Genomic DNA, 21756 nt, shown 5'->3' on the forward strand with positions numbered 1-21756 from the left:
CTATAAAAGGGACGTTTTTCCTTCTCGGCCTTTGACTGCACATCTTTTGTTCTGGTTTTTGATAATCATTTAGTTCTCTCAAGGCTTCTCTATAGATGGACAAGGGTTTATGTCTCAGTTGAAATTATATATTGCTTATATAATTATATGCAAAACTAGCATCAGTGCAGTGTTAACGGTTAAGAAAGGTGAAAGTTCAGACAGCACAGTGATTAGCATCATGTGAAATACCTGCATAGTTAAGTAGAAAGCAGGACTCAAAGATCAGGAAAGGAAACCTGAAATGTTAATACAGTGATCTTACACATCTAAATTGTTCTGTGGGAGATGTAAATTAATACACACAATAATACTGTAAATTAAGATGTGCATTACTGTAACAAGGAATTCAAGAATAGAAAAATACTGCACATGCAGTGTGGCCAAAAAAGGAGAGCAGCAGATAATGCTTTAAGCAGGGGATTGAACTAGATGACCTCCTGATGTCCCTTCCAACCCTAATCTTCTATGATTCTAATCCTAACTTTTGGAATTCCCAGAGTTTTGAGTGCTTGATCTCTCAACTTAATCTCATTATTACTAGTTTCTTTAATTTATTGTCCCTTGGTTTGTTTAAGGAAAAGAAACAGAGAAGAAATTAGGGAGCTATATTATTTCTTGCAAGGGAAAGGGAAAGGAAAAGGGAGGGAAAAGTGTGTGTATGGGAAGAACAAAAGAAAAAAAAAGTTCCCAGTGTACTAGCCTTAACAGGAACCAGCTAGCTAAAGGTTTTAATCCCAGCTAGCATGGTTTTAATCCCACACTGGAAAGGCCCTTAAATTAAAGCTAAAAGCCAGAGATGGAATATTCCAAAGTTGCAAAATTCAGATCTGGATTCATATTCAGGAGTGCTTGAATCCAGGTGCTTGGTTCAGGCCATCATCTCTACCAAAAATATCTTTAGAACTCTGCATTTTATTCATCTTGTGAAGGGCTCCAAGAAGCTTTGCATGCAGGGCACTGCCCATATGTAAGTGACTGATGAAATGATGCAGTGCTAAAATGAGTGCCTATGATTTTAGGTAACTGTGCTCTTGCCTGCTGCTGCTCAGAGCATGAATTCCACCAACCTCTCCGTGCTCGGCAACGTTGCCGAATCCCCACAGCAAATGGCTCTGGAGCAGGGTCCACAAGCAGACAGAGTAAGTTGCCAGGACCCCTTTTCTTTTAGATGATTTCACTGCTCCATGGAAACAGATGATTAAATATGTCTGAGTGATGTGGGAAGCGATGCAAAAAAAGTTTTAGTAAAGTCTTCTGCAGCATTCCACAGTATTATGCAATATGGCGATTTTTTTGTGGGGGTGGGAGATATTTGTTTAATGTATAGTGAAAATTGCTCGAAGGACTGTTCTGTCTGATGCAGTCACTTTAAAGTATTCTCCCAAGGCTTCAAGTATCTCAAATTTAGTAATCCCTACTATTATATGTGATCACTGTCTGTTGGTCTCTTTTTGGTAGTCTATTAAGATAGGTTTTACAATATATAATCTTTCTTGATCTCTGCCTGAGATACCTATTTTGGATACCTGTTTTGGAGGGGGGATATTTTTGTATGTTGTGTGGAATTTATCTCTGCTTTCTGTGTGGGTGAAGAGAAGGAAAATATTCATTAAACTCAAAAGCTAAAACTAAATGCCCTTTAGCTATTAAGAATCAGCCTCCTTGTCTTATATTGTTAGGGTTTTAGATCTTAATTATCTACTGTCTTATTGAAGTGTGTGTGGGGGGTGTGTGTGTGTGTGTGTGTGTGTGTGTGTAGGGGTTGTTTTCACTTGCTTTCGTGGTAGGAGGGAGACGATCATATGCCAGAGCATTGAATGATTGCATTATATAAATCAAAATAAATTAAAAGAGACCATGGAGACCTGAAGTACTTTCTTCAAGCACGGATAGGGAGTGGGATTTGTTTAGTTACTAAGACCCTTGTGTAGATTGAAAATTCCTCTCACTTGCTGCGTCCTCCTGATAAGTCACCCTTTTATGGGGTTGCACAGATATTTTCACAAAGCACTTACCCAGCAAGGTTCACTGTAGTATGAACAGTGAGGCATTACAAGGTACATAGCCTCAGCAGTCATATACACATGATTTCACTCTCTTTCATTCTCTGTTTGGTTACCAAAGAAAACAAAGAAGTGAAGAGTAGACTAACAATATTCTTGTTTTCTTGTCTTTGGAATAGAGATGATTATCTAGCTGTGAGCTTTGATCTCCTCTGGATGGATGAATCATCTAAGTCTGTGTTGTGAATTCTTTCCACAGGCATCATTACCAGTGCATAACCAGGTGTTACCTCCTATGGAGGCAGTGGATGGTTCCGATCCTTTAGCACCTCTGCAGAACCCAATGGGTAGGATGGAAGCAAAAGAGGAAGATGAAGATGATGATGAAGATGAAGATGAAGATGGGGAAGAAACTGACCTGGACGAATGGGACCCAGATCCACCTCGACCCTTTGACCCCCATGATCTGTGTAAGTATAAGAGGAAGCATTTAGTTTATTGCCCTTTCCCCCCTTCCCTGGTTGTTTCTTTTTCTCAACCATTTGGCAAGCGGAGTCGAAGACCATGCAGGGCTTTAGAGATCATAGCCAACACCTTGAATTGCACCCAGAAGCATATATTTTCACACCAGCCTATCTGACTTGGATGGTGGGAGGCACATTCTGCGCTGGCTGGAGCCTCTGAGAAGCTTTCAAGGGGTGAGTGCACTGTTTGCTTGTAAGTTAAACTGGAGGCTTCACTTATATGTTTCATTTTAAGATGACAGCCTTCTATATCTTAAAGCATAAACAGACCATTGGCCTGAGTGCTCTGGTACCTACAGCTGTTTCTGGCAAATATTTAGGTCAGAGGTGTTAAAAGGGAAATCATGTCCTGTGTGTAAGTGCCTTTCTTATGCCAGTGCATGGGAATTCATGTCCATTATTCATGTCCTCTCTAACTGTGTTGCAGGGTGTGAAGAGTGTAATAACGCGCATCCCTCAGTATGTCCAAAACATGGACCATTGCACCCAATTCCAAACCGGCCAGTGCTGACCAGAGCAAGAGCCAGCCTCCCCCTAGTGCTCTACATAGACAGGTTCCTCGGGGGAGTGTTCTCCAAAAGACGCATTCCCAAACGCACACAGTTTGGCCCTGTGGAGGGACCCCTGGTCAGACAAACTGAACTGAAAGACTGCTACATCCATTTAAAGGTAACATTCTGAGAGTGTGAGAGAGAGACACACACACACACATATTTTGTGCTTACTCCTTGTTTTTCATGCCCTAGAATCTGTTGTTCTGATTTTATCAGAGGTATTCTTCTGACACCTTCATTTTACTCCAGTGCAGCTGTTCCCAATCTCGAGCCTCTTTGTCATCCCAGGCAGTTGCAGGAGCCACAAAATAGTCAAGGTGCACATCATGATACTGTTGTGCTGTGACTTATCGGTCTCATGACACTGAGTGCTATGATTCACTATTAGTAAAGACTAAAGCAGAGTGTCAGCACAAACATTGCAACTCCATCTCAGGACATTTTGCAGCCACTACTTTGTGGCATGCTGTGACTTCAGTTGACAACATTTTTTCTTTCTACCTCTTCCTCCCCTGACTTCTAGACAGAAGGGGGATTTTCTTCCTTTTTTGTGTCTGTTTGGGTGAAAGGGGGAATTTGAACAGCTCTGATCAATTTACATGCAGGGAGTATTCCTGTATTCAGTGGAGGTGAGGTCACAAGGAGCTTTGAGAATCTGTAGAGGCGCAGACTTTCACTGTTCTATATAACCTAATATATTAGTATTTTTCCTGCTTCTAAGGCCCATTTGCAATGATACATCAGGTACAGAAATATGGTCAATGTAATGAACACACTTCTTCCCCTCACCATCTGATGGAGGGTCCACTGTATTGCCATGTCCCTAACAATCATCAGTGCCTATTTTTAAGCACCTTCCAAAGTTCCATTTGTTGCTGGAGTCCTGGGGGCAAAGTGAAAATCTCAGCTCTGGCTGCATTACCTTCCTCATGGAGAAGCTGTAGTTGTCAGAGCAGATTTTTAAGGGCTTAGGTTTCTTGGTATTATGTGACCACTGGGGAATATTGACTACTCTGTGTATTTTGATTTTTGTCTTAGGTGTCTCTTGAGAAGGGTGACAGAAAAGACAGGGATTTACAAGAGGACCTGTGGTTTGAGCTGTCCAGTGAGGCTCTTTGTAACTGGATGATGTTTGTGCGTCCAGCCCAGAACCACCTGGAGCAGAACCTGGTGGCGTATCAGTATGGCCACCATATTTATTATACAACAATTAAGAATGTGGAGCCTAAACAGGAACTTAAGGTATGAGACTGCCCACCTTTCATGACGACTCTTTACAGTAGGAAAGAAAAATTTAATTGTACATAATATTCCAAATACCCCACACAGTTAAGATCCCATCTATGCTACAAATTGAATCCCTGTTGTCACCTAGTTCCTGGACGTGGTTGTAACTCTAGTGTAGACAAGACCTTAAATATTAGGGTTTATTGCTCTAAAATAGTCTGAGCAATTTTGTAACCTTTTTAGCTTACTAAAGCATATGGGGTTTGGTTCAGTGAGCTTTGGTTCAGACCCTACGTGAGGAAGCTTAAAATAAATGTATACAAATTCTCTCATTCACTCTCACTCTAAGTGTATTCTTCGCAGCCATCTTGGCTTATACTCCACTGATTATAACCTAACTAGTACTGCAACAGTTGTATGCTTTTTAGCCTTGTCTTCCTCTTGCTCTTAATCCCACCTGCACATGAACATCATTGGCTGCTGGTATACTAGAGCTCTGTCAACTTGTCAGGTCTCTTGCTTCACACAACTTCCCTGTGACTTTTGAAACTTATACTCAGCACATAGAATCTAATTTTTATGTTTCTGGTTAAGAACATCATGAAGTTACTGTTTGTCCCAGACTGAAAACATTTTAATTAAATTGAGCTTAGTGCGGGATGGTTGGGAGAGGCAGCTTTAATTTCAAACATCCATCTTAAGAACTAGGTAGCAATTAGAAGGCTGATTGCTGCTGTGAGAAATTTTCTTGCTGTTCTCTGTGTCCTCCCTCCTTCTTTCTTAGGCCTTGTCCACACACAGAAGTTTCAATAGTTAAACATGAATCTGTTTTAAACCCATGTAGTCAAATTAGTGCAAAACCCTATGTAAACACTTTTATTATGATGTGACAGTGACATTTTTTGTTTTATCTTAAATCTGTTCCAAATCATTTTAAGATGAATCAATATAAGACTGGTTTATATCAGTTTAAGAGTGTCCATATGGTCTTTTCATAGAATCATAGAAGATTAGCATTGGAAGGGAACTCAGGGGGCCATCTAATCCAACCTGCTGCTCAAAGCAGGACCAACGCCAACTAAATCATCCCAGCCAGGGCTTTTGTCATGCCGGGCCTTGAAAACCTCTAAGGATAGAGATTCCACCACCTCCCTAGGAGATGCCACCACCTCCATATGTTTTGTTCCTATTTAACAAACCTATGTGAAATCACATTTTAGATAAACCAGCATAAATCTGCATGTGGACAAGCCCTTAATCTTGTTTCATGCATTATCTGTGCCATTTGATCAGGCTGATAACTGAAAGAGAGTTAACATTTTCTCAATTAGGCATTCATGAAACAGTAAGTTGTGTGTAAGTAGGAGCCAGGAGGGTCATTAAAGCAGAAGCTTACATTGCTTGACAGACTCATGGATCTGTGTTGTTAATGAGCTGTTAGTTTCCCTTTTCCAGAAGTATTTATCCTCTCAGTGAGGTGCCTGGGAAATAACAAATACCTGCTAATGATTCCAGCAAAAGCGTCATTTAGGCCTCTGCTATAGAAATGTACTTGGCTCTCTCAGAAGTGAAATACACAAACTTTCCCAAGTCTCTCACTCTAAAATCCTGTTTAAGGCTCCCTGCAAGCCGTTTGTAAGTACAGTTTTTTTAATGAGATAGGTTGTTAACCCCTGAAACGATACCAGAACCCTGACCTTGATCCTGACTCTACTGAAATCCTTATCCCTGTTGCAGTAATTTACTGTCTTGCTTACTGCTGTTCCCTCTTCATTAGGCTTCCTAAATCCCGATTCTCTAAATTACAGGGAGCCCAGAATGCTATAGCCAGGCTGGTTTTTGTTTTAGGAAGCAGGAGCATGTTGCTGCAATCCACTATTACCTTAGACACATTTTAAATCAGTGTCTGCATGCCACACTGCATATTGTCTGTAAAGAGAAGAAGGACCGTTTTTTTCTGGAAGAATCCCATGTATTCCATCTTTTAAGATCATATAGTCAAAAGTCTATTGAGATTAACCTCATTTTCTTTCAAAGTAGTGGTAACCATGTGTGAGATGAATATTCACATTAGGAAACTGTACCTGAAAATTAAATGGATGTACTTTGTGAGCAATGCTGTTTTATTCCTCAGTGGGGAACATTGAACTCAGTAGGCTTTATTATTGAGGGTGGAGGAACAATGTGAGTTATTGGGTCAGATGAGAGGACTAAATATAATGCTTAAAAAGCCTCTAGTGAATTCCCCTGAATTTGGGATTCATCTAAGAAGATGCCTTCTTACCTTGTGTATCTGCTTCAGGTGTGGTATGCTGCCTCCTATGCAGAATTTGTGAACCAGAAGATCCATGACATATCTGAAGAGGAAAGGAAAGGTAATCTGGTCTTTTCTCTTTCCTTCTTCTCTGTGGCTGTTGTTTTAAAAAGAGGTGGCTAACTTTATGACCTTTAATAGTGGTCCCAATCCTTCAGGCAAAAATTCAAATAGGAATCTTACCTGTGTCAGAACTACAGTATGGGGTCCTCCATTTGCTGTTATACATGCTAAAATCAGGATGATTCAGGCTCGTGCTTAAGGGCTTCAGGGTACATCTTCACCGACAGCAGCAAATTCGCCGCCATCAGGTCGATCTATCCAGATTGATTGAGCAGTCAGTGAAGACCTGCTCAATTGATCTGGAAGTTGATGCGTTAAAACCACTCCCTCAAGTGGCGCAGCACAGTGAAAATGCCACGTAGAAGAGGAATTGCGAAGTTGACGGGAGTTACGCAAGCTACTCTGCTTAGCTTGCGTAATTCCTGTCGATTGCTGCCAAATTTGAAGGTAAGTGTAGACCAGGCGTCAGATAATTAGCAGAAGGGTGGGCAAGAAACTTTCCCCCGGGTACAGGAGTCTATTACTGGGGGCTGCAAGAGAGGGGATTGCTTTTCTCTGAAGTGTCAGGTCACTGACAGTGGTAGGGTCCACTGTACTCGAAGAACCAATGGTAGGATCCAATATGATGTATTGGTGTTCTAATTGTTTTTCTGGGAAGTTTTGTTGGACAGTGTAAAGTACAACAAAACGTAGCCCACATGAAGGAGAACATCCCCAGTAGGCAACTTCCTGTCTTAAATAACTGCTTCAAAGTCTCAAGGAGATTTAACCATATATACAAAGGAATTGATTTTTGCTGATCCCTTAAGCCAAGCTTCAGTTTCTGGGTATTTTGGATTGTACTTTTTAAATTATTTATTTGAAAGCCCTATTTAGAAATGCAACTTTTGATATAAGAAATTTGTTAGGAGGTGGAACTGGGGGTAATGTATATATTTAATCTCTCTCTGGTCTTCAATATAAATGTTCCTCAATCCCATTCGCTACCTTCTGCATTTTTCTGCAATCAGCTGATGTCAGACTGTAGACCAGGGGTGCTAAGAGTGAAGCCACTTAGAGCTATACAGTAGAGTGATTGCAAGACACAATCTTCCATACGGAAATGTGGCCCACAGAGGCTACTGGGGACAAAAGAACTTGGAGAAAACTTGAGACATTTAATTGTTGGTGACTGAGATGCTGTCATTGATACTTCCAACTTAATATAGTTCTCCGCGACCAAGAGAAGAACTGGCCATGTTATGAATGCAATCGTCGCTTCATGAGCTCAGAACAGCTCCAACAGCACCTCAACTCGCATGATGAGAAGCTGGACTTCTTTAGCAGGTACTTATCATTATGCAGAAACTGAGTTTGCCAAAGCCCAGCACTTTCCTGTCTATTGATAGCAGTAATGATAGGCGAATCTCAAAAGGTCTGGCTTTATTATTATTTATATAGCACTGTAGATGTACGTGGTGTTTTACAGAACTAGTAAAAGAAAGGGGCTCTGCCCCCAATGGTTTACAGTTCCACTCAGACAAACATGAGACAATGGTTCAGGCATAAGAATGTAGGGAGATATAATTGGGGAAGTGATTGGCATAGGAGGCTTTGTTTAAGAAGTGGTTTGAAAGAGGAAGGGAAAGGCACTTATTATGTGGGAAGTAGGGGTACAGTTCTGTCCCATTGAAGTCAGTGAAAGTTTTGCCATCAACCTTAACAAGGCCAGAATTTTAGCCATTTGGATGCTTATTGGAATTACCTTGACCTCTTGAGTCTACAGAATTGGGCTAGAAAGCTCAAGGGAACTAGTTTTCTAATGATATTTCTGGTGAGAAAGATATCCAAACATTTTAAACCCCAAAAGATTTGAATCTGGAAATAGATGGCAGTTCGGCAGGGGAGGGGAAAAATATCTCTTATTTTTTCCGAACCTAATTGCCTGTCTCTCATTAGGAAGTGGCTGCTAAAAGATCCACATAAGAAACTTAACCCCTCAGATTGCTGTCTGTTGTCAGTAGAAAAGCAGCTTTCCTGGGACAGATGATATGGTTTCAGCTTTTAATGTTTTCCAGGATACCTAGAGGGCTGTGGCTAACTGCCACTGTAGAGAACTTGATGGGACTCACTAGCTCTATTGCTTGTCCTCACAGTCCCACAAGTGAAATATGTTTCTTTGGCGTGGGCTTTTATTTCCGTTAGGGGTCTAATAGAAGGATGCACCAACCAGAGCCCTGGTTTTTCTTCCAAGGTTTCTTCACATTGAATCATTTACTTTAAGCTATCATTACTGAACTGACTGGGCAGTTTAGGGGTGATTGCTTAGAAAAGGTGCAGGAAATGAGTGGAATCCAAATCAATGTCCTCTTTCTCTAACTCGGAGCATTGTTTGTTCTGCAGAGCAAGAGGCAGAGGTCGCGGGCGAGGAAAGAGGAGGTTTGGGCCAGGCAGACGGCCAGGGCGCCCCCCGAAATTCATGCGCTTGGAAGTAACCAGTGAAAATGGGGAAAAGTGTGAAGATGGAACACAGGTATATTTGGGGAAGAGGAAGAGAAAAATGTCATCTATGATGTAACCTCTGTTAAAAAATGTAGGGCAGGATTCTGCTCCGTTACACCAGTGTAAATCAGGAGTAATACATACTCCTGATTTATACCTGTGTCAGTGAGGGCGGAATGTGGCCACCAGTTTTTATTGTTCTGGCAGTTGCACCTCAGCTTGGGGAAAACACAGTAATTTATTGCTGTCAATTAACTTGCATTTCTACAGCACTTTTCATCCTAAAACAATTCACCCCTCACTGGAAAACAGCGATGGGATGGAACCTGGCAGCTGTTTAACAATACCACAATAGTAGCAGCATCACACAGCAGTTTAGGGTGGACAATGGAAAAGGTCAACTCCAGCTGAAACTTTAGGTGGAGTTTAGATAAGCAATGGAATTTGGCTGGGACAAGAGGGCCAGTTCTACAGTAGAAACTATTGCCATATAATGACGTTGGTTGGGGTGTGATTTCTTTACAATATTTTTATGCCAGCAAAAAGCCTTACATGCAGTTATACCAGCATACAAGTCCTTTTTCTGGTAGTTTACTTCATTTGGGGAACTGGTATAAGCTATCCCTGCAGAAACCCTCTCTTTTGCCAGGATAAGGTGCACCTCTGCTGGGGGAGTGTTGCTGGTATAGCTATTCCAGTATAGCTAATGCCAGCCAACTCTTTCTAGTGCAGAGCAAGCTTTGAGTTAATACCCCTCCTTTTATGAAAAGTGTCAGAAGTGATCAGCAGCTCAGTTTTATGTCTCAGATGAAAACTGACATGTGAAGCAATGATCTGCTCTTTGGCCTGATGCTGGGGCATTGGTTCAGTACTGACTCATAGGGAAGATTGCATACATTGCATATAAATGACTCTGTTGCATCTTTTAATGCAACACTTAGGACGAGGCAGGTCTACGTAACTGGGGACTCCCTAACTAAGAAGAACAGACAGGCCTGTCACCAGAGCTTATGCGGAGAACAGAAGAGAGGATCTGAGGCTGAAGAGAGGGAATGAATCCACTGATTGTAGAAACAAATGATACTACTCGATTCTCACTGGGACGCATTAAGGAAGACTGTGTCAGGCTGGGGGAGATGCTGAAAGAAATGGAGGCCCAGGTGATCTTCAGTGGGATTCTACATATCTCTAGAGGAGGAGAGCAAAGGCAAGACAAGATTATGACGATCAACAGATGACTCAGGCTACGGTGCTATAAGGAGGGTTTGGGATGTTCGCCCACTGGGAGGCATTCTCGAGCACAGGACTGTTCTCATGGGATGCGAACATCTCTCCACCGATTACAGAGAATCATTGACTTCGAGGATGGAGGCAGGCACAACTGATTAAAAGAGCTTTAAACTAGGAATTCAGGGGAGACAGCTGTAATCTCCATGCCTAATTGTAATATTGAGTGGGAGGAAAATCAAATAAAAGAGGATACCACAAATGGAGAAAAGAAGAGCAGAGGGTAGCAGAACGGACAACAAGAGGAAAGATACTGCCAGTACCATTAACAGTAATAGTCAGGTAGGTGATACTGGCAGAAAAATGTCTATACCTAATTTTGGGGTTAGGCCAAGCAGAAGCAACAAAGATGTCTGTATGCCAGTGCAAGTGAATAACAAAATAGAGAAACTAGAACTACTGGTGCAGAAAGTAAAACCAAATATTATAGGGATAATGGAAACATGGTGGAATAATAGTCAAGACTGGAATACAGGTATTGACAGAAATAAAGGTACAGGTGGTGGAGTAGCGTTGTATATTAATGATCAGGTGGATTGTAAAGAAATAAGTTATGGAGTGGATGAAATGGAATCTGTTTGGGTCAAAATAACTTTGGGGAAAAATGGAATAGACTAGAGGCTCTGCTGGAATAGTGCTTAGAGGGGTCTGCTACAGATCCCTATGATCCCATCTGGATATGGATAGAGACTGGTTTAATACTTTTTAATTAAATAAATGCTATTGGGAACGGTGTATTTATGGGAGACTTTAATTTCCCAAATATAGAGTGGAGGACAAAGGCTACAAATAATGGGTTAGGGCCCAAATATTCCTGGATATGATAGCCAACACAACAGATTTTTTTTTTTTTTTACCAAATAGCCAAATTGACAAGACCACAGAACTCAAGAATCTGAATGTGGAGGAGGTTTGGAATTACTTTAAGTCAAAGTTGCAGAAACTATCTGGAGCCTGCATCCCAATCAAGGGGAAAGCATTCGTAGAGAAAAGTTATAGACCAAAGTGGATGAACAAGCATCTCAAACAGGTTATTAGGAGAAAGCAGAGAGCCTACAAGGAATGGAAGAAGGGATGGATCAGCAAGGAAAGCTATCTCTTGGAGATCAGAAAATGTAGGGATAAAGTGAGAACTGCCAAAAGCCAGGCAGAGTTGGACCTTGCAAAAGAAATTAAAACCAATAGTAAAAGGTTTTCTAGCCATCTAAATAAAAAGAAAAAAAAAGGAAGGAAGAAGTGGGACAGCTGAACATTGAAGATGGGGTAGAGATTAAAGATAATCTAGGTATGACACACACCTAAGTGAATACTTTGCCTCAGTTTTTAATAAGGGTAATGAGGAGCTTGGGGATAGTGGCAGGGTGGCTAGTGGGAACAACGATATGGAAGTAGAAACTACCACATCAGAGATGGAAGCCAAACTCAAACAATTTAACGGGACCAGATCCGGGGCCCAGATAATCTCCATCCACGAATATTTAAGGAACTGGCACACGAAATTGCAAACCCAATAGTAAGGATTTTTAATGAATCCTTAATCATGGGGGTGGTATTCTATGACTGGAGAATTGTAAATAAAGTATCTATATTTACAAAAGGAAAAAGTGATCTAGGAAACTACAGGACTGTTAGCTTGACCCTTGCATGCCAGATTTTAGAACAAATTTTGAAAGATAGAGTAATTAAACTGTAGCAGCAAATGATAATTGGGATAAAATATAACATAGTTTTAGAAAAGGTAGATCGTGCTAGACCAACCAGATCTTTTTCTTTGAGAAGATAACTGATTTTCTAGACAAAGGAAATGCAGATCTAATCTACCTGGATTTGGGTAAAGCATTTGACACAGTTTCATATTGGAAACGATTGGTTAAATTGGAGAAGATGGGGATTAATATGAGAATTGAAAGGTTAATAAGAACTGGTTAAAGGGGAGACTATAATGGGTCATGCCAAAAAATGAACTGTCAGCCTGGATGGAAGTTACTAGTGGAGTTATTCAAGGATTAGTCTTGAGACCAATCTTATTTAATATTTTCAATAGTGATCTTGGCACAAAAAGTGGGAGTGTGCTAATAAAATATACAGATGACACAAAGTTGGGCGGTATTGTCAGTACGGAGGAGGACTAGAATATCATACAAGAAGATTTGGACAACCATGAAAAATGGAGTAATAGAATTGGGATGAAATTTAATAGGTCAAAGTGCAAGCAAGGTCATACACTTAGGGAATAACAACAAGAATTTTTGCTATAAGCTGGGAATTTAGCTTGGAAATGGCAGAGGAGAAGAAACACCTGGATGTATTGGTCGACCATAGGAGGACTATGAGCCGCCAATGTGATGTGGCTATGAAGAAGGCTAATGCAATCCTAGGTTGCATCAGGTGAGGTATTTCCAGTAGAGATGGGAAAGTGTTATTACCATTGTACAAAGCACTGTTGAGACCTCATCTGGAATACTGTGCGCAGTTCTGGTCTCCCATATTTAAGAGATGAATTCAGACTGGAACAGGTGCAGAGAAGGGTTACTGGAAGATGATCAGAAGAATGGAGAATCTGCCTTATCAGAGGAGCTTAAGGAGCTTGGCTTGCTTAGACTAACAAAATGAAGGCTGAGCGGAGACATGATTGATCTCTATAAATATATCAGAGGGATAAACACCAGAGGTATAAATACTCAAATTTCCCTAGTTGTTTTCTAAGCAGTTAATATAATTTTTTAAAAGCTATTGGAATCTTCCATCCCAGAATATTTATTGGAATTTGTGAGGGAGGAGAATGTATGGTTTGGGGCATTCTGCTTTTCACTCCCAAGATCCCCACCTCTTCTAAACTGGTTCAGAGAAGCAGAAAAGCAGCCCTGCTGTGTAACAAATGTAAACTCAACACACAATTTGGTATTCCTGCTGCCTGTAGAAGTGGAGCCTGGCAGTTGGCTATGAAAACACACAGGACACAATTTAATGTCCCAGTTTCTTACTGCTAGTTTTACCACTCCAGTTAGTTTGCTAGATAGGGCAAGCTTTGAACATGAAAACACCGCTTGTCAGTTAACTTGGGCAAGAGAGAGACCCTCTGCATTTCCCCTGAGGCCTCGTCTACATGAAGGATTTTTCCTTAAAATTTCCCACTGTGGCCAAAGAATTCATCTCCCTTGGTGATAGCAACGGTAGGACGCTAATGTAGCTAGGCCGCCTGTGGTTTAACCCCTTTGTCATGATCAGGCTTGGATAACGTGGTTAGAACACGATCTACACTAGCTGAACTGCTGTTAGCAATTGTGGACATTTTAGAGGAAAAAGGCTGGTATAGACCAGTGTAATGAGTGTGATCTTTTTAAAATCTGCAGAAATACAACCACCTGCCAACTGAGTATTATCAGAGCCTTTCTCACTGGTGGGGGAAATAATCACTGTGTGATTTGCGATTTCAGGACATGCTGCATTTTTCCAGCAAGGGGCAGTTTGATGAGGAAGGACAAGCCACATTGAATGGGCTGGAACAACAGGAGCAGACCCCAGTGCCACCAGAGACGCAGTCAGCACTGGATCAGCCGCCGGAAGGCCAACCACTGCAACTCCAGCAGCAGCATGATGAGAGCGCAGTGCCTACGCAGAGCACTATGACAGCAGATGACATGCGGCGAGCAAAGCGTATTCGGGTAAGTGAAGATGATAGTGGCCCATGCCCTCTCCCACTTTCTCACTTTATTTTAGCCAGTGGAAGGCTTGAATTACCAGCCAGGCAACAGCTGGTCTTTTTCTCCAGTCTTATGTTCTTCTTCAAATCCCAAACACGACATCTCAAGCTCAAAAAATTCCCTCATTCAGAAAGTAAGACAAACCTAATACAAAGGGTTAGTGTCTCATGAGATGCTAGTGAGATTTGGTCACCAACTGGAGCTGGTTCAATTCCAGCACAGTAATACTTTCATAGACACATAGTCCGCACAAGCTGGCAGGCAGGAGTGCGCCGAACAGCCGGCAGAATCATAGTGCTGTGACATGGACTAATGGCCTGTTCAGACCACCATCTGTGTGTCTCGCAGATCTGTTGGCTTTAGAAGTCATTGCCAAAGAGGCACGTGACCTCAGTTTGTGTCCATTCATTCTTATGATGATGATGATGATGATGTTGATGAAGATTTTTTAATGATAAAATTCTCTCTCGGCGTAGGAAACTTTCTCCCTTTGTGAGGGTAGAGCTTTCGCTGAGAACTTGCATACCAAGAGCAAGCACTTTGAACCTGTGCTTTGTGGCAGCTGAGAAAGCTGCTTTTTCTATCATGTGTGGGCAGGAAATGATTCAGGCAAATAATCCTTCAAGCCATGTAATTGTGAGATTGGTTTATTTAGCCTAAAATCTTTTTTTTTTCTCCTCCATGTGTAAAATTTTGATTACAGAAGGAAACAGCTGCAAACAAGTTGAGACTTCATTTTTAGGGGATGAGAGAAAGAGAAAGGATTAAAAAAGGAATGATTCTTATAGGGGGACACTGAGCCAGATTTTACTCTCAGTGTACACCATTGTATATGTGACAGCATTGATGGTGTTACTTAAGAGATTCAGTGATTTAACTATGGGTAGGGTTTGTCCCAGCCACACTAAAAATGCATGAGTGTGAAACTGATAAAATGCGTGGCATGTAGGAGTCAGTTTTCTATGAAGTGGTCTATCTTTTGATCTTCCTCTCTATTGAAAACACTAGACTTGTAATGGTGTGTTTATGTACAGCCACCATACAGCTGTAACCCAAGACCACTGGGAACATGGCTGGTAAGAGCAGGCAGTGATGGTCGGACTGTTATAGAGTAAGGAGACAGCTGCTGAAGCTCTGACAATAAATAGCATTGGACCTGTTCCCAAGTCTGTCTTGATTCATTTTGCATAAAATGGTACAACTTCTGTCCTAAAAAGTGCAGCCTGGGGTGTGATGGGGAGAGGTGGTTTCATTGGATTTCTTCAATGATTGGATTTAAAAAGGTCTGAAGGTCTCAGTCTTGGTTTGGAGGTAACGGGAAAGAGATTGAATTGGTTTGTATCATGCATTAGCCTTTGTTTCCTGGAAACTTGGGTTTGAGTCACAAGTGAGATGAGTTTGGTGTTTGTTTATTCCTTGGTGACATGTTTGTATCACAGATCTCTCCCTCAGATCCCCTTGCAGATTGGCACATTTGGCAACCTTTGGTTAGCAAAGCCCTAGAGATTTATGGTTCTTCAAAGCAGAGGTTCTTCAACTCAGGGGGCACTGGAAGAACTGCATGTGGGATGGTGCCATAGAGCCCTGCCTAGCTTACGTTAAGCTGTGTGCATTGCTATCGTTCCCTGATTTACAAGAGTACTTAAACTATAACCTTAGATTTTAATCATGAAAATCCACACCAAACTGTGACAGTTTGTCAGAACTTACTCTTCAGATGGGCACGTGCAATTCACTGCATCCTTTTATCCCAGCATGCAGATAGGAAATGTCATAAACCAGCAAAGGGAAGCCAACGTTATGGTTTCAAATATGTAAAATGTTATTTATTTTTAAAGAACGGGTACAAAATTTGTGGCTACCAATTGGGACCAGGACCTAGGTGGTTCTGAGTCACCATGATTATTTAGATAAGATTCCTTACTCAAAAGCAATAACTTGGCACTTATCCTGGCCTGGCTGTTGAGAAACTATATAAGAGACATAAAAGTAATTTTATTTTCATAAATCAAGCTTTGTGAATCTCTTCTGTGTTTCTAAGAAAGGAATAAAGCATGGGGTGATGGTAGGACTGCCCATCTTCAGGCAAACAATTCCAGTCAAATACTTAAAAGAAATAATTATCATGAAGAGGCCTTGTGTGATTATTCCAAACCTTATCAGTTTTACTATGTTGTCTTCTGTTGCACTCTGAAATTAAACATATAAACAGGTACTCCGGAGTATGAGTAATATTAAAAAATAATAAAACTTTTACGAATGTTCAGTCATTTGCATCCTAGATGTACTCATTTTAATTGAGGACGCCTTGATCAATGAATTGATGTTCTTTTGAAATGACATGATTCTCTTATAACCGCAACAAAGGGGAGAAATATTCTTTGGATTTTAAACTTAAAGAACAAAAAATGACTTCTGCATTAAATACACAGTAATAAAAAACTAGCTCCTAATGGACGTTCACACTTGTACCATTGCATTCAGGGTTTATAGCATCCAATAGGATGCAGCCTCTTGAGGAAAACATAGTAACATAAGCCTATGCATGTGCAAGGCTGACACAGTGTGTCAGGTAGAGGGTAGAGTGCAGGTAGGGCTTGAATCAGCCCCCATTATTTCCATTGGCTTCCATGGGTGCTGGATCAGGTCCACACTAAAGGAAGTACATAGATATATCTGCCACTCCTTTGTTGGGTTTCTTGTTTACAGCTCAGGCATTGGTTTGCCTTTGCAGTTCTAGAACCTGTTGCCTGAAGTGTATATGTGGAGGAACATCACTTCTATGAATTCGTTCCACGTAATAAATAATTTCCTTGAGACATTTGGAATTCCATTTACTTGTGCAACATCACATGGTGAAGATACAGAGCTTTCATAACACAGTGTTACAACAGTCAGCATAAATGTAGGGCTTGCATTTGGAAAGCACCTGTCAAAATCAGGACCGTTCTATATATTTTGGGAAGGTACAAACCTACTTACCAAGAAGGCTACAATTTTTAGGCTATAAGTCAGAGGGAATGGCTTAATGGTTTAAATTTCTAGTTTGAAACATTCAGACTCACTGGAACCATAGGTTCAAATCCTGATAGTCAATCCGTCCCTTCAGCCTTCTTCTGTAGAGTTCATGGAGTTCTCTCTGCGGGAGACTTGTGATCAGAGCTTAAACATTGAGGTTCTACCTGTTTTGTATGGACATTAAAGATCCCAGGGCACTCTTTTTTTACAAGTAGGTATGTCAGACTGGCACTATCCTGGACAAACCTTATGGAACTAAGATAAACTTCACTGAATTATTTAAACCTTATTGAATTAGGTTTATACCTTTGGGGTCCACTGTATTGAAAAAGCAGTTGTGTATGTGTTATTGTGGAATCGTATGTAGCTCCTCTAGGTGGAAGGGGATGCTAATGCTTCCTCCGGTTATCAGCCTTTTGAAGCCACCCCCTGGAAAGATTAGGATATACTAGTTCAAACTGGATTCTTCAGGGACCAACAGACAAAGAAAGGATTTTTGGATAACTGCCTGGTTTTATGCAGGCCCAGGGCCTTCTTCCTGATCTAGCAGACAGACAGGACCCCTGGTCCACGGTGGGTCCCAATCCTCAAGGAAGGGCTGGAAGAACTGGGCCTATTGAGGTACCATAAGACTGTGTGCTTGTTCTGAGATGAAGCTGTTATGAACTTGAAACCACAAGGAATCCCCTTGGTGGGGTGTTAAAGGACTGCTCCTGCCAGAGCCCGTTTTAGAGTTGGGGTGATCTCCGGTAAGGCTATTAGCATGTGTATAGGTTCTTTTATTAGTTTTAATATGTTTTCTCTGTAGTGCTATTAACTTAACAATAAAAGAGGCTTACATAAAAAGAGCTGTGTGGTAACTATAACCGTGGGCAGTCACACTGTTAACCATCTCTGAAAAGAAAGCTAGCAAGCCAGCTTGAACAGCCTGTGTCTGCTGGGAATAACACATTGAAAGCAGGGAACTGTTCAGCCTGGAAATATCTTTCTCAGAAGAAAGTGAAAAGCATGTCTCCATTCAAGAGAGGTGACAGGGGAGCCAGTGGATGCCCTTGCTGAAACACAGAGGGAGAATACAGGTGCAGTGGCCCTGAACTGTGACATGTGGGTTACCATCATTGTCTTTGGCCAAAATAAATGTTTCCTAACCCACTGTTGTGCAGCGATCAATGTGTTCATTAGTTGCCACTCTGATCACAGAAGTGGATGCATTTAAAAAATGCTGTACTTACATAGGCCTGATCCTGAAAGTTGCTCCATGTGGATGAAACCCTTCACTCATGCAGAGCAGTTTTCAGGACAGAGGCGCAGTTTGAAAAGTATAATGGGATCCTTCAAGCCGAAAGGCACGATAGACATGTGAGAGATTATTAAATTCTGAGGCGTACAGACCAGTAGGACCTCACTTAAATAAATCACTACCCCTTGCTTCCCAGCAATCTGATCCTTACATCCATAACCTCTTTATCTTTCCTTAGCTACTGCTTCTTACCATGCACATTTCATTTTCACTGAGACTCTGCAGGGTTCATTATATAATTTTTAATAAACACAATATCTGAGAAAACATGAAAGGCAAAGAAACACTTTATCTTAAAGATTATCTGTGATTTTCATCTTCACCCTTTAGCTCCCTCTTGGCAGTTTATTAATTGAAGGGCAAATCCTGAAGTCCCTGCTTAGTCCTTACTGGGGCAGAACTCTCACTGGGAGTTTTGCCTGAGTAAAGTCTGAGCTCAGACTTCCAGATTTGGCCCTGACTGATGATGACCCACAGGAGACTGATTACTGCAGAAGTCAAGTCTTCTGTTTTACGGTCCATTTGATAACATAAATATTTTTCTCTCCCCCAATGCTTCCTGCTCAGTTGGAGCTGCAGGTAGGTTTGGTTTTTTTCCTGTGTCTAACCTAACGGAACAAAACAAAATTGCCTGCCATATCATTTTGTGCAATCTCCGCTTAATGTCTCCGGATGGAATCTGCGTTGTTGATGGTCTTGTGTTTGTTCTTTGTATATAGATCATGCACAAAACTGAGTGTCATCCCAATAACTATGTGTTTGCATAGTTTCTCTTAGTCCCATTCAGACAGACTGATCCACTGCAAGGAATTAATAATAATTAGCTCTTTAAAAGATGTTTAAATGAATCATCCAAAACTTTAAGATGGATATTTTGTGTGCATATCTTGTGGATAAAGTACTGTCCCTTTGCAGCCTCAGATTCTCTTTAAGTCTGTCTGGTGCTCCTCTGTGTACCTGATTTTGGTGGTTTATGTTAATCTTCAGTGGTGTTAGCAGTCTGGCAGAGTGTGCACCAAACCAATATATTTTAAACCTCTCTGTCTAGTGCTATTAACAGTATCCGCTTAGGAGATATCTAATATGGAGTTGCATTGAAAGAGCTATTCCCACGTACCTTAGGTCCCAAATTTCATCTGCCTTAAAACTACCTTAAATGTAACATGCAATCATATAGATTCTTCTAAATATTTAGTTTTCTAATGAATCAGCATGTCTAGTTGCTAATTAGTTAATATGACTATTAACAGGTACTATGGTGGTAAGCTCCACAGTAAGCCCTCTAAATAAATAGTTTTTAAAAATGCACCACTTAGTTATTGATAAATATATATCAACAACTACCACCACTTATGTTGGACTCCCAAACGTTCATTGTTGAAACTTTTGGGGGTAAAATCTTGGACCTATTCAAATCACATAGGAGTTTTGTCATTTATTTCAGTAAAGCCAGGATTTCACCCTCGGTGCTTTAGCAACAGTTAAAGGGACACTGGTCAACATAAAACTCAGGTATAAACAAAATATCCCTTATCTACATTACTAATGACAACTACAGATATTACAACTGGGAGAATTTTAAAAATGAACTATACTTTTACCATTTACTGATTACTTACTTTGAATGTAAATGCAAAATATTATGTATCCGTTTATTTATATTTTAAAATGTACTTATCAAATATCTTCAAGCATACTTACAGAAATAAAACATCAATTAAATAATAAAATAATGCATACAGTAATTGTGCGCATCACTCAGTTTTGACTGAGAGTAGTCTGATCAATATCACTTAAGTTTCTAGTCAGCCTCACTTTCTGGTTCTTATGGCACTAGCACTTTACTGTAGTGTTTGAGTTTATGACATAGTGAAAGGGGAATGTTTAAATTCAAAACTAAGTGGAAAAACCCCCCAAAACACCCCAACCAATCACAACTCCACCACCACCACCAAGGGAAACTTATATAATGATAATAGGTTTTGTAAATCCCCTTACTTTTTTCCAAATCTAAATGATGTGTTTATAACTAGTTGACAATAGCTCTTTAATTAACAAACTATCTCCAGAGCAGATCTGGCATAGTCATGATGTAATTGTACATACAGGGTAACTATACAGAAAATTCCATGCTGGATCAGTCCCAGAGTCCATCTAGTCCAAAATTCTGTCTCTGAATACAATGTCAGTTCCAGAAACTTCAGAAGAAGATGTAAAAATCCCACAGTAGATAGATGTGGGATAATCTGCCCCCCACATTAGGTCTCATCCTGATTTCTAATCATTAAAATTTGTTTACACACTGAAGCATGACGTTTAATATTCCATTCAGAAAGTCTTTAATTTCAGGTCCATTCATCCATAAGAAAAGGAGACTGGGTGGATCGTGAAATTGGTAGTTGGGAATTGGAACCTTTCTCCCTTCTTGGTCATCTGTTCAAATCTAGGCCAGGTCAGGGGAAGCTGGAAAAGGGATTTGTTGCCATCTTTTAGCTGCTTGGGGGCCTTTGTGAAATAGGTCTCAGTCCAGTTCCCAGTGAACAGTTCCCAGTGAACATCACAGCTGGCCCATATTGATTGCCCCTGCTGAGACATTCATGAATATAGGGAAAGCAAAATACTTGAATCCAGATGCAGTGTGCTGCTCTGAGAGTGGAATTTTGCTCTAAAATTAAAGCCGAGCCAGACCACTTTTCTGAAAGGCTGTGTTCACTTTGGTTCTAGGGTGACCAGATGTCCTAATTTTATAGGGACTGTCCTGCTATTTGGGGCTTTCTCTTATATAGGCACCCATTACTCCCCACCCCCGTCACGATTTTTCTCACTTGCTATCTGGTCACCCTAGTTATATCTTATGCATTGTACCAGTAAGGAAGGGAGTTGTTGGCAATGGGTGAAGAATCTGATATTACCTGACCCAGAATAATATATTACCTAACCCATCTTGTAGCTTTCTATGGTTTTCTTTAACTGTGGGTAGATCTTTATAACTCTTCTTATGTACAACCATGCAGAGTGTGGCTTCATTGTTTCACATTCTGCAATTCATTACACTTAAAGTTGAAAAAGGAAAAGGACAGAAGTGATTAGAAAATAAATTTGTCTTTTAAGCTTCCAAGAGGTAAACAGAGGAGAGTATAAAAGTCTCCAAAAGTCTGTTTATAGATATAGACCAGATCCTCATTTGGTGTATATGAGCATATCCTCTTTGACATCAGTGGAGCTGTGTCAGTTTATTC

At 40.7% G+C, this 21756-nt stretch overlaps 1 protein-coding gene across 5 annotated transcripts in view; it reads left to right on the forward strand.

Moving 5' to 3' along the window:
- Positions 1-21756, forward strand: part of PRDM10 (PR/SET domain 10) — a 59806-nt gene that overhangs the window by 15100 nt on the left and 22950 nt on the right. For 4 of the 5 annotated variants that reach the window (XM_067563900.1, XM_067563915.1, XM_067563908.1 and 1 more), the window contains 8 exons: positions 1062-1181; positions 2305-2515; positions 2997-3238; positions 4162-4365; positions 6653-6725; positions 7936-8053; positions 9110-9239; positions 13933-14160. In XM_067563900.1, coding sequence (XP_067420001.1) covers positions 1062-1181; positions 2305-2515; positions 2997-3238; positions 4162-4365; positions 6653-6725; positions 7936-8053; positions 9110-9239; positions 13933-14160 — 1326 coding nt within the window. The remainder of the gene's footprint in view (positions 1-1061; positions 1182-2304; positions 2516-2996; positions 3239-4161; positions 4366-6652; positions 6726-7935; positions 8054-9109; positions 9240-13932; positions 14161-21756) is intronic. The other variant, XM_067563922.1, reaches the window with a different exon arrangement.

Source organism: Emydura macquarii, unplaced genomic scaffold, assembly GCF_026122565.2.
Source record: "Emydura macquarii macquarii isolate MOO-44397 ecotype Brisbane River unplaced genomic scaffold, CSIRO-AGI_Emac_v2 contig_312, whole genome shotgun sequence".
NCBI lineage: Eukaryota > Metazoa > Chordata > Testudines > Chelidae > Emydura > Emydura macquarii.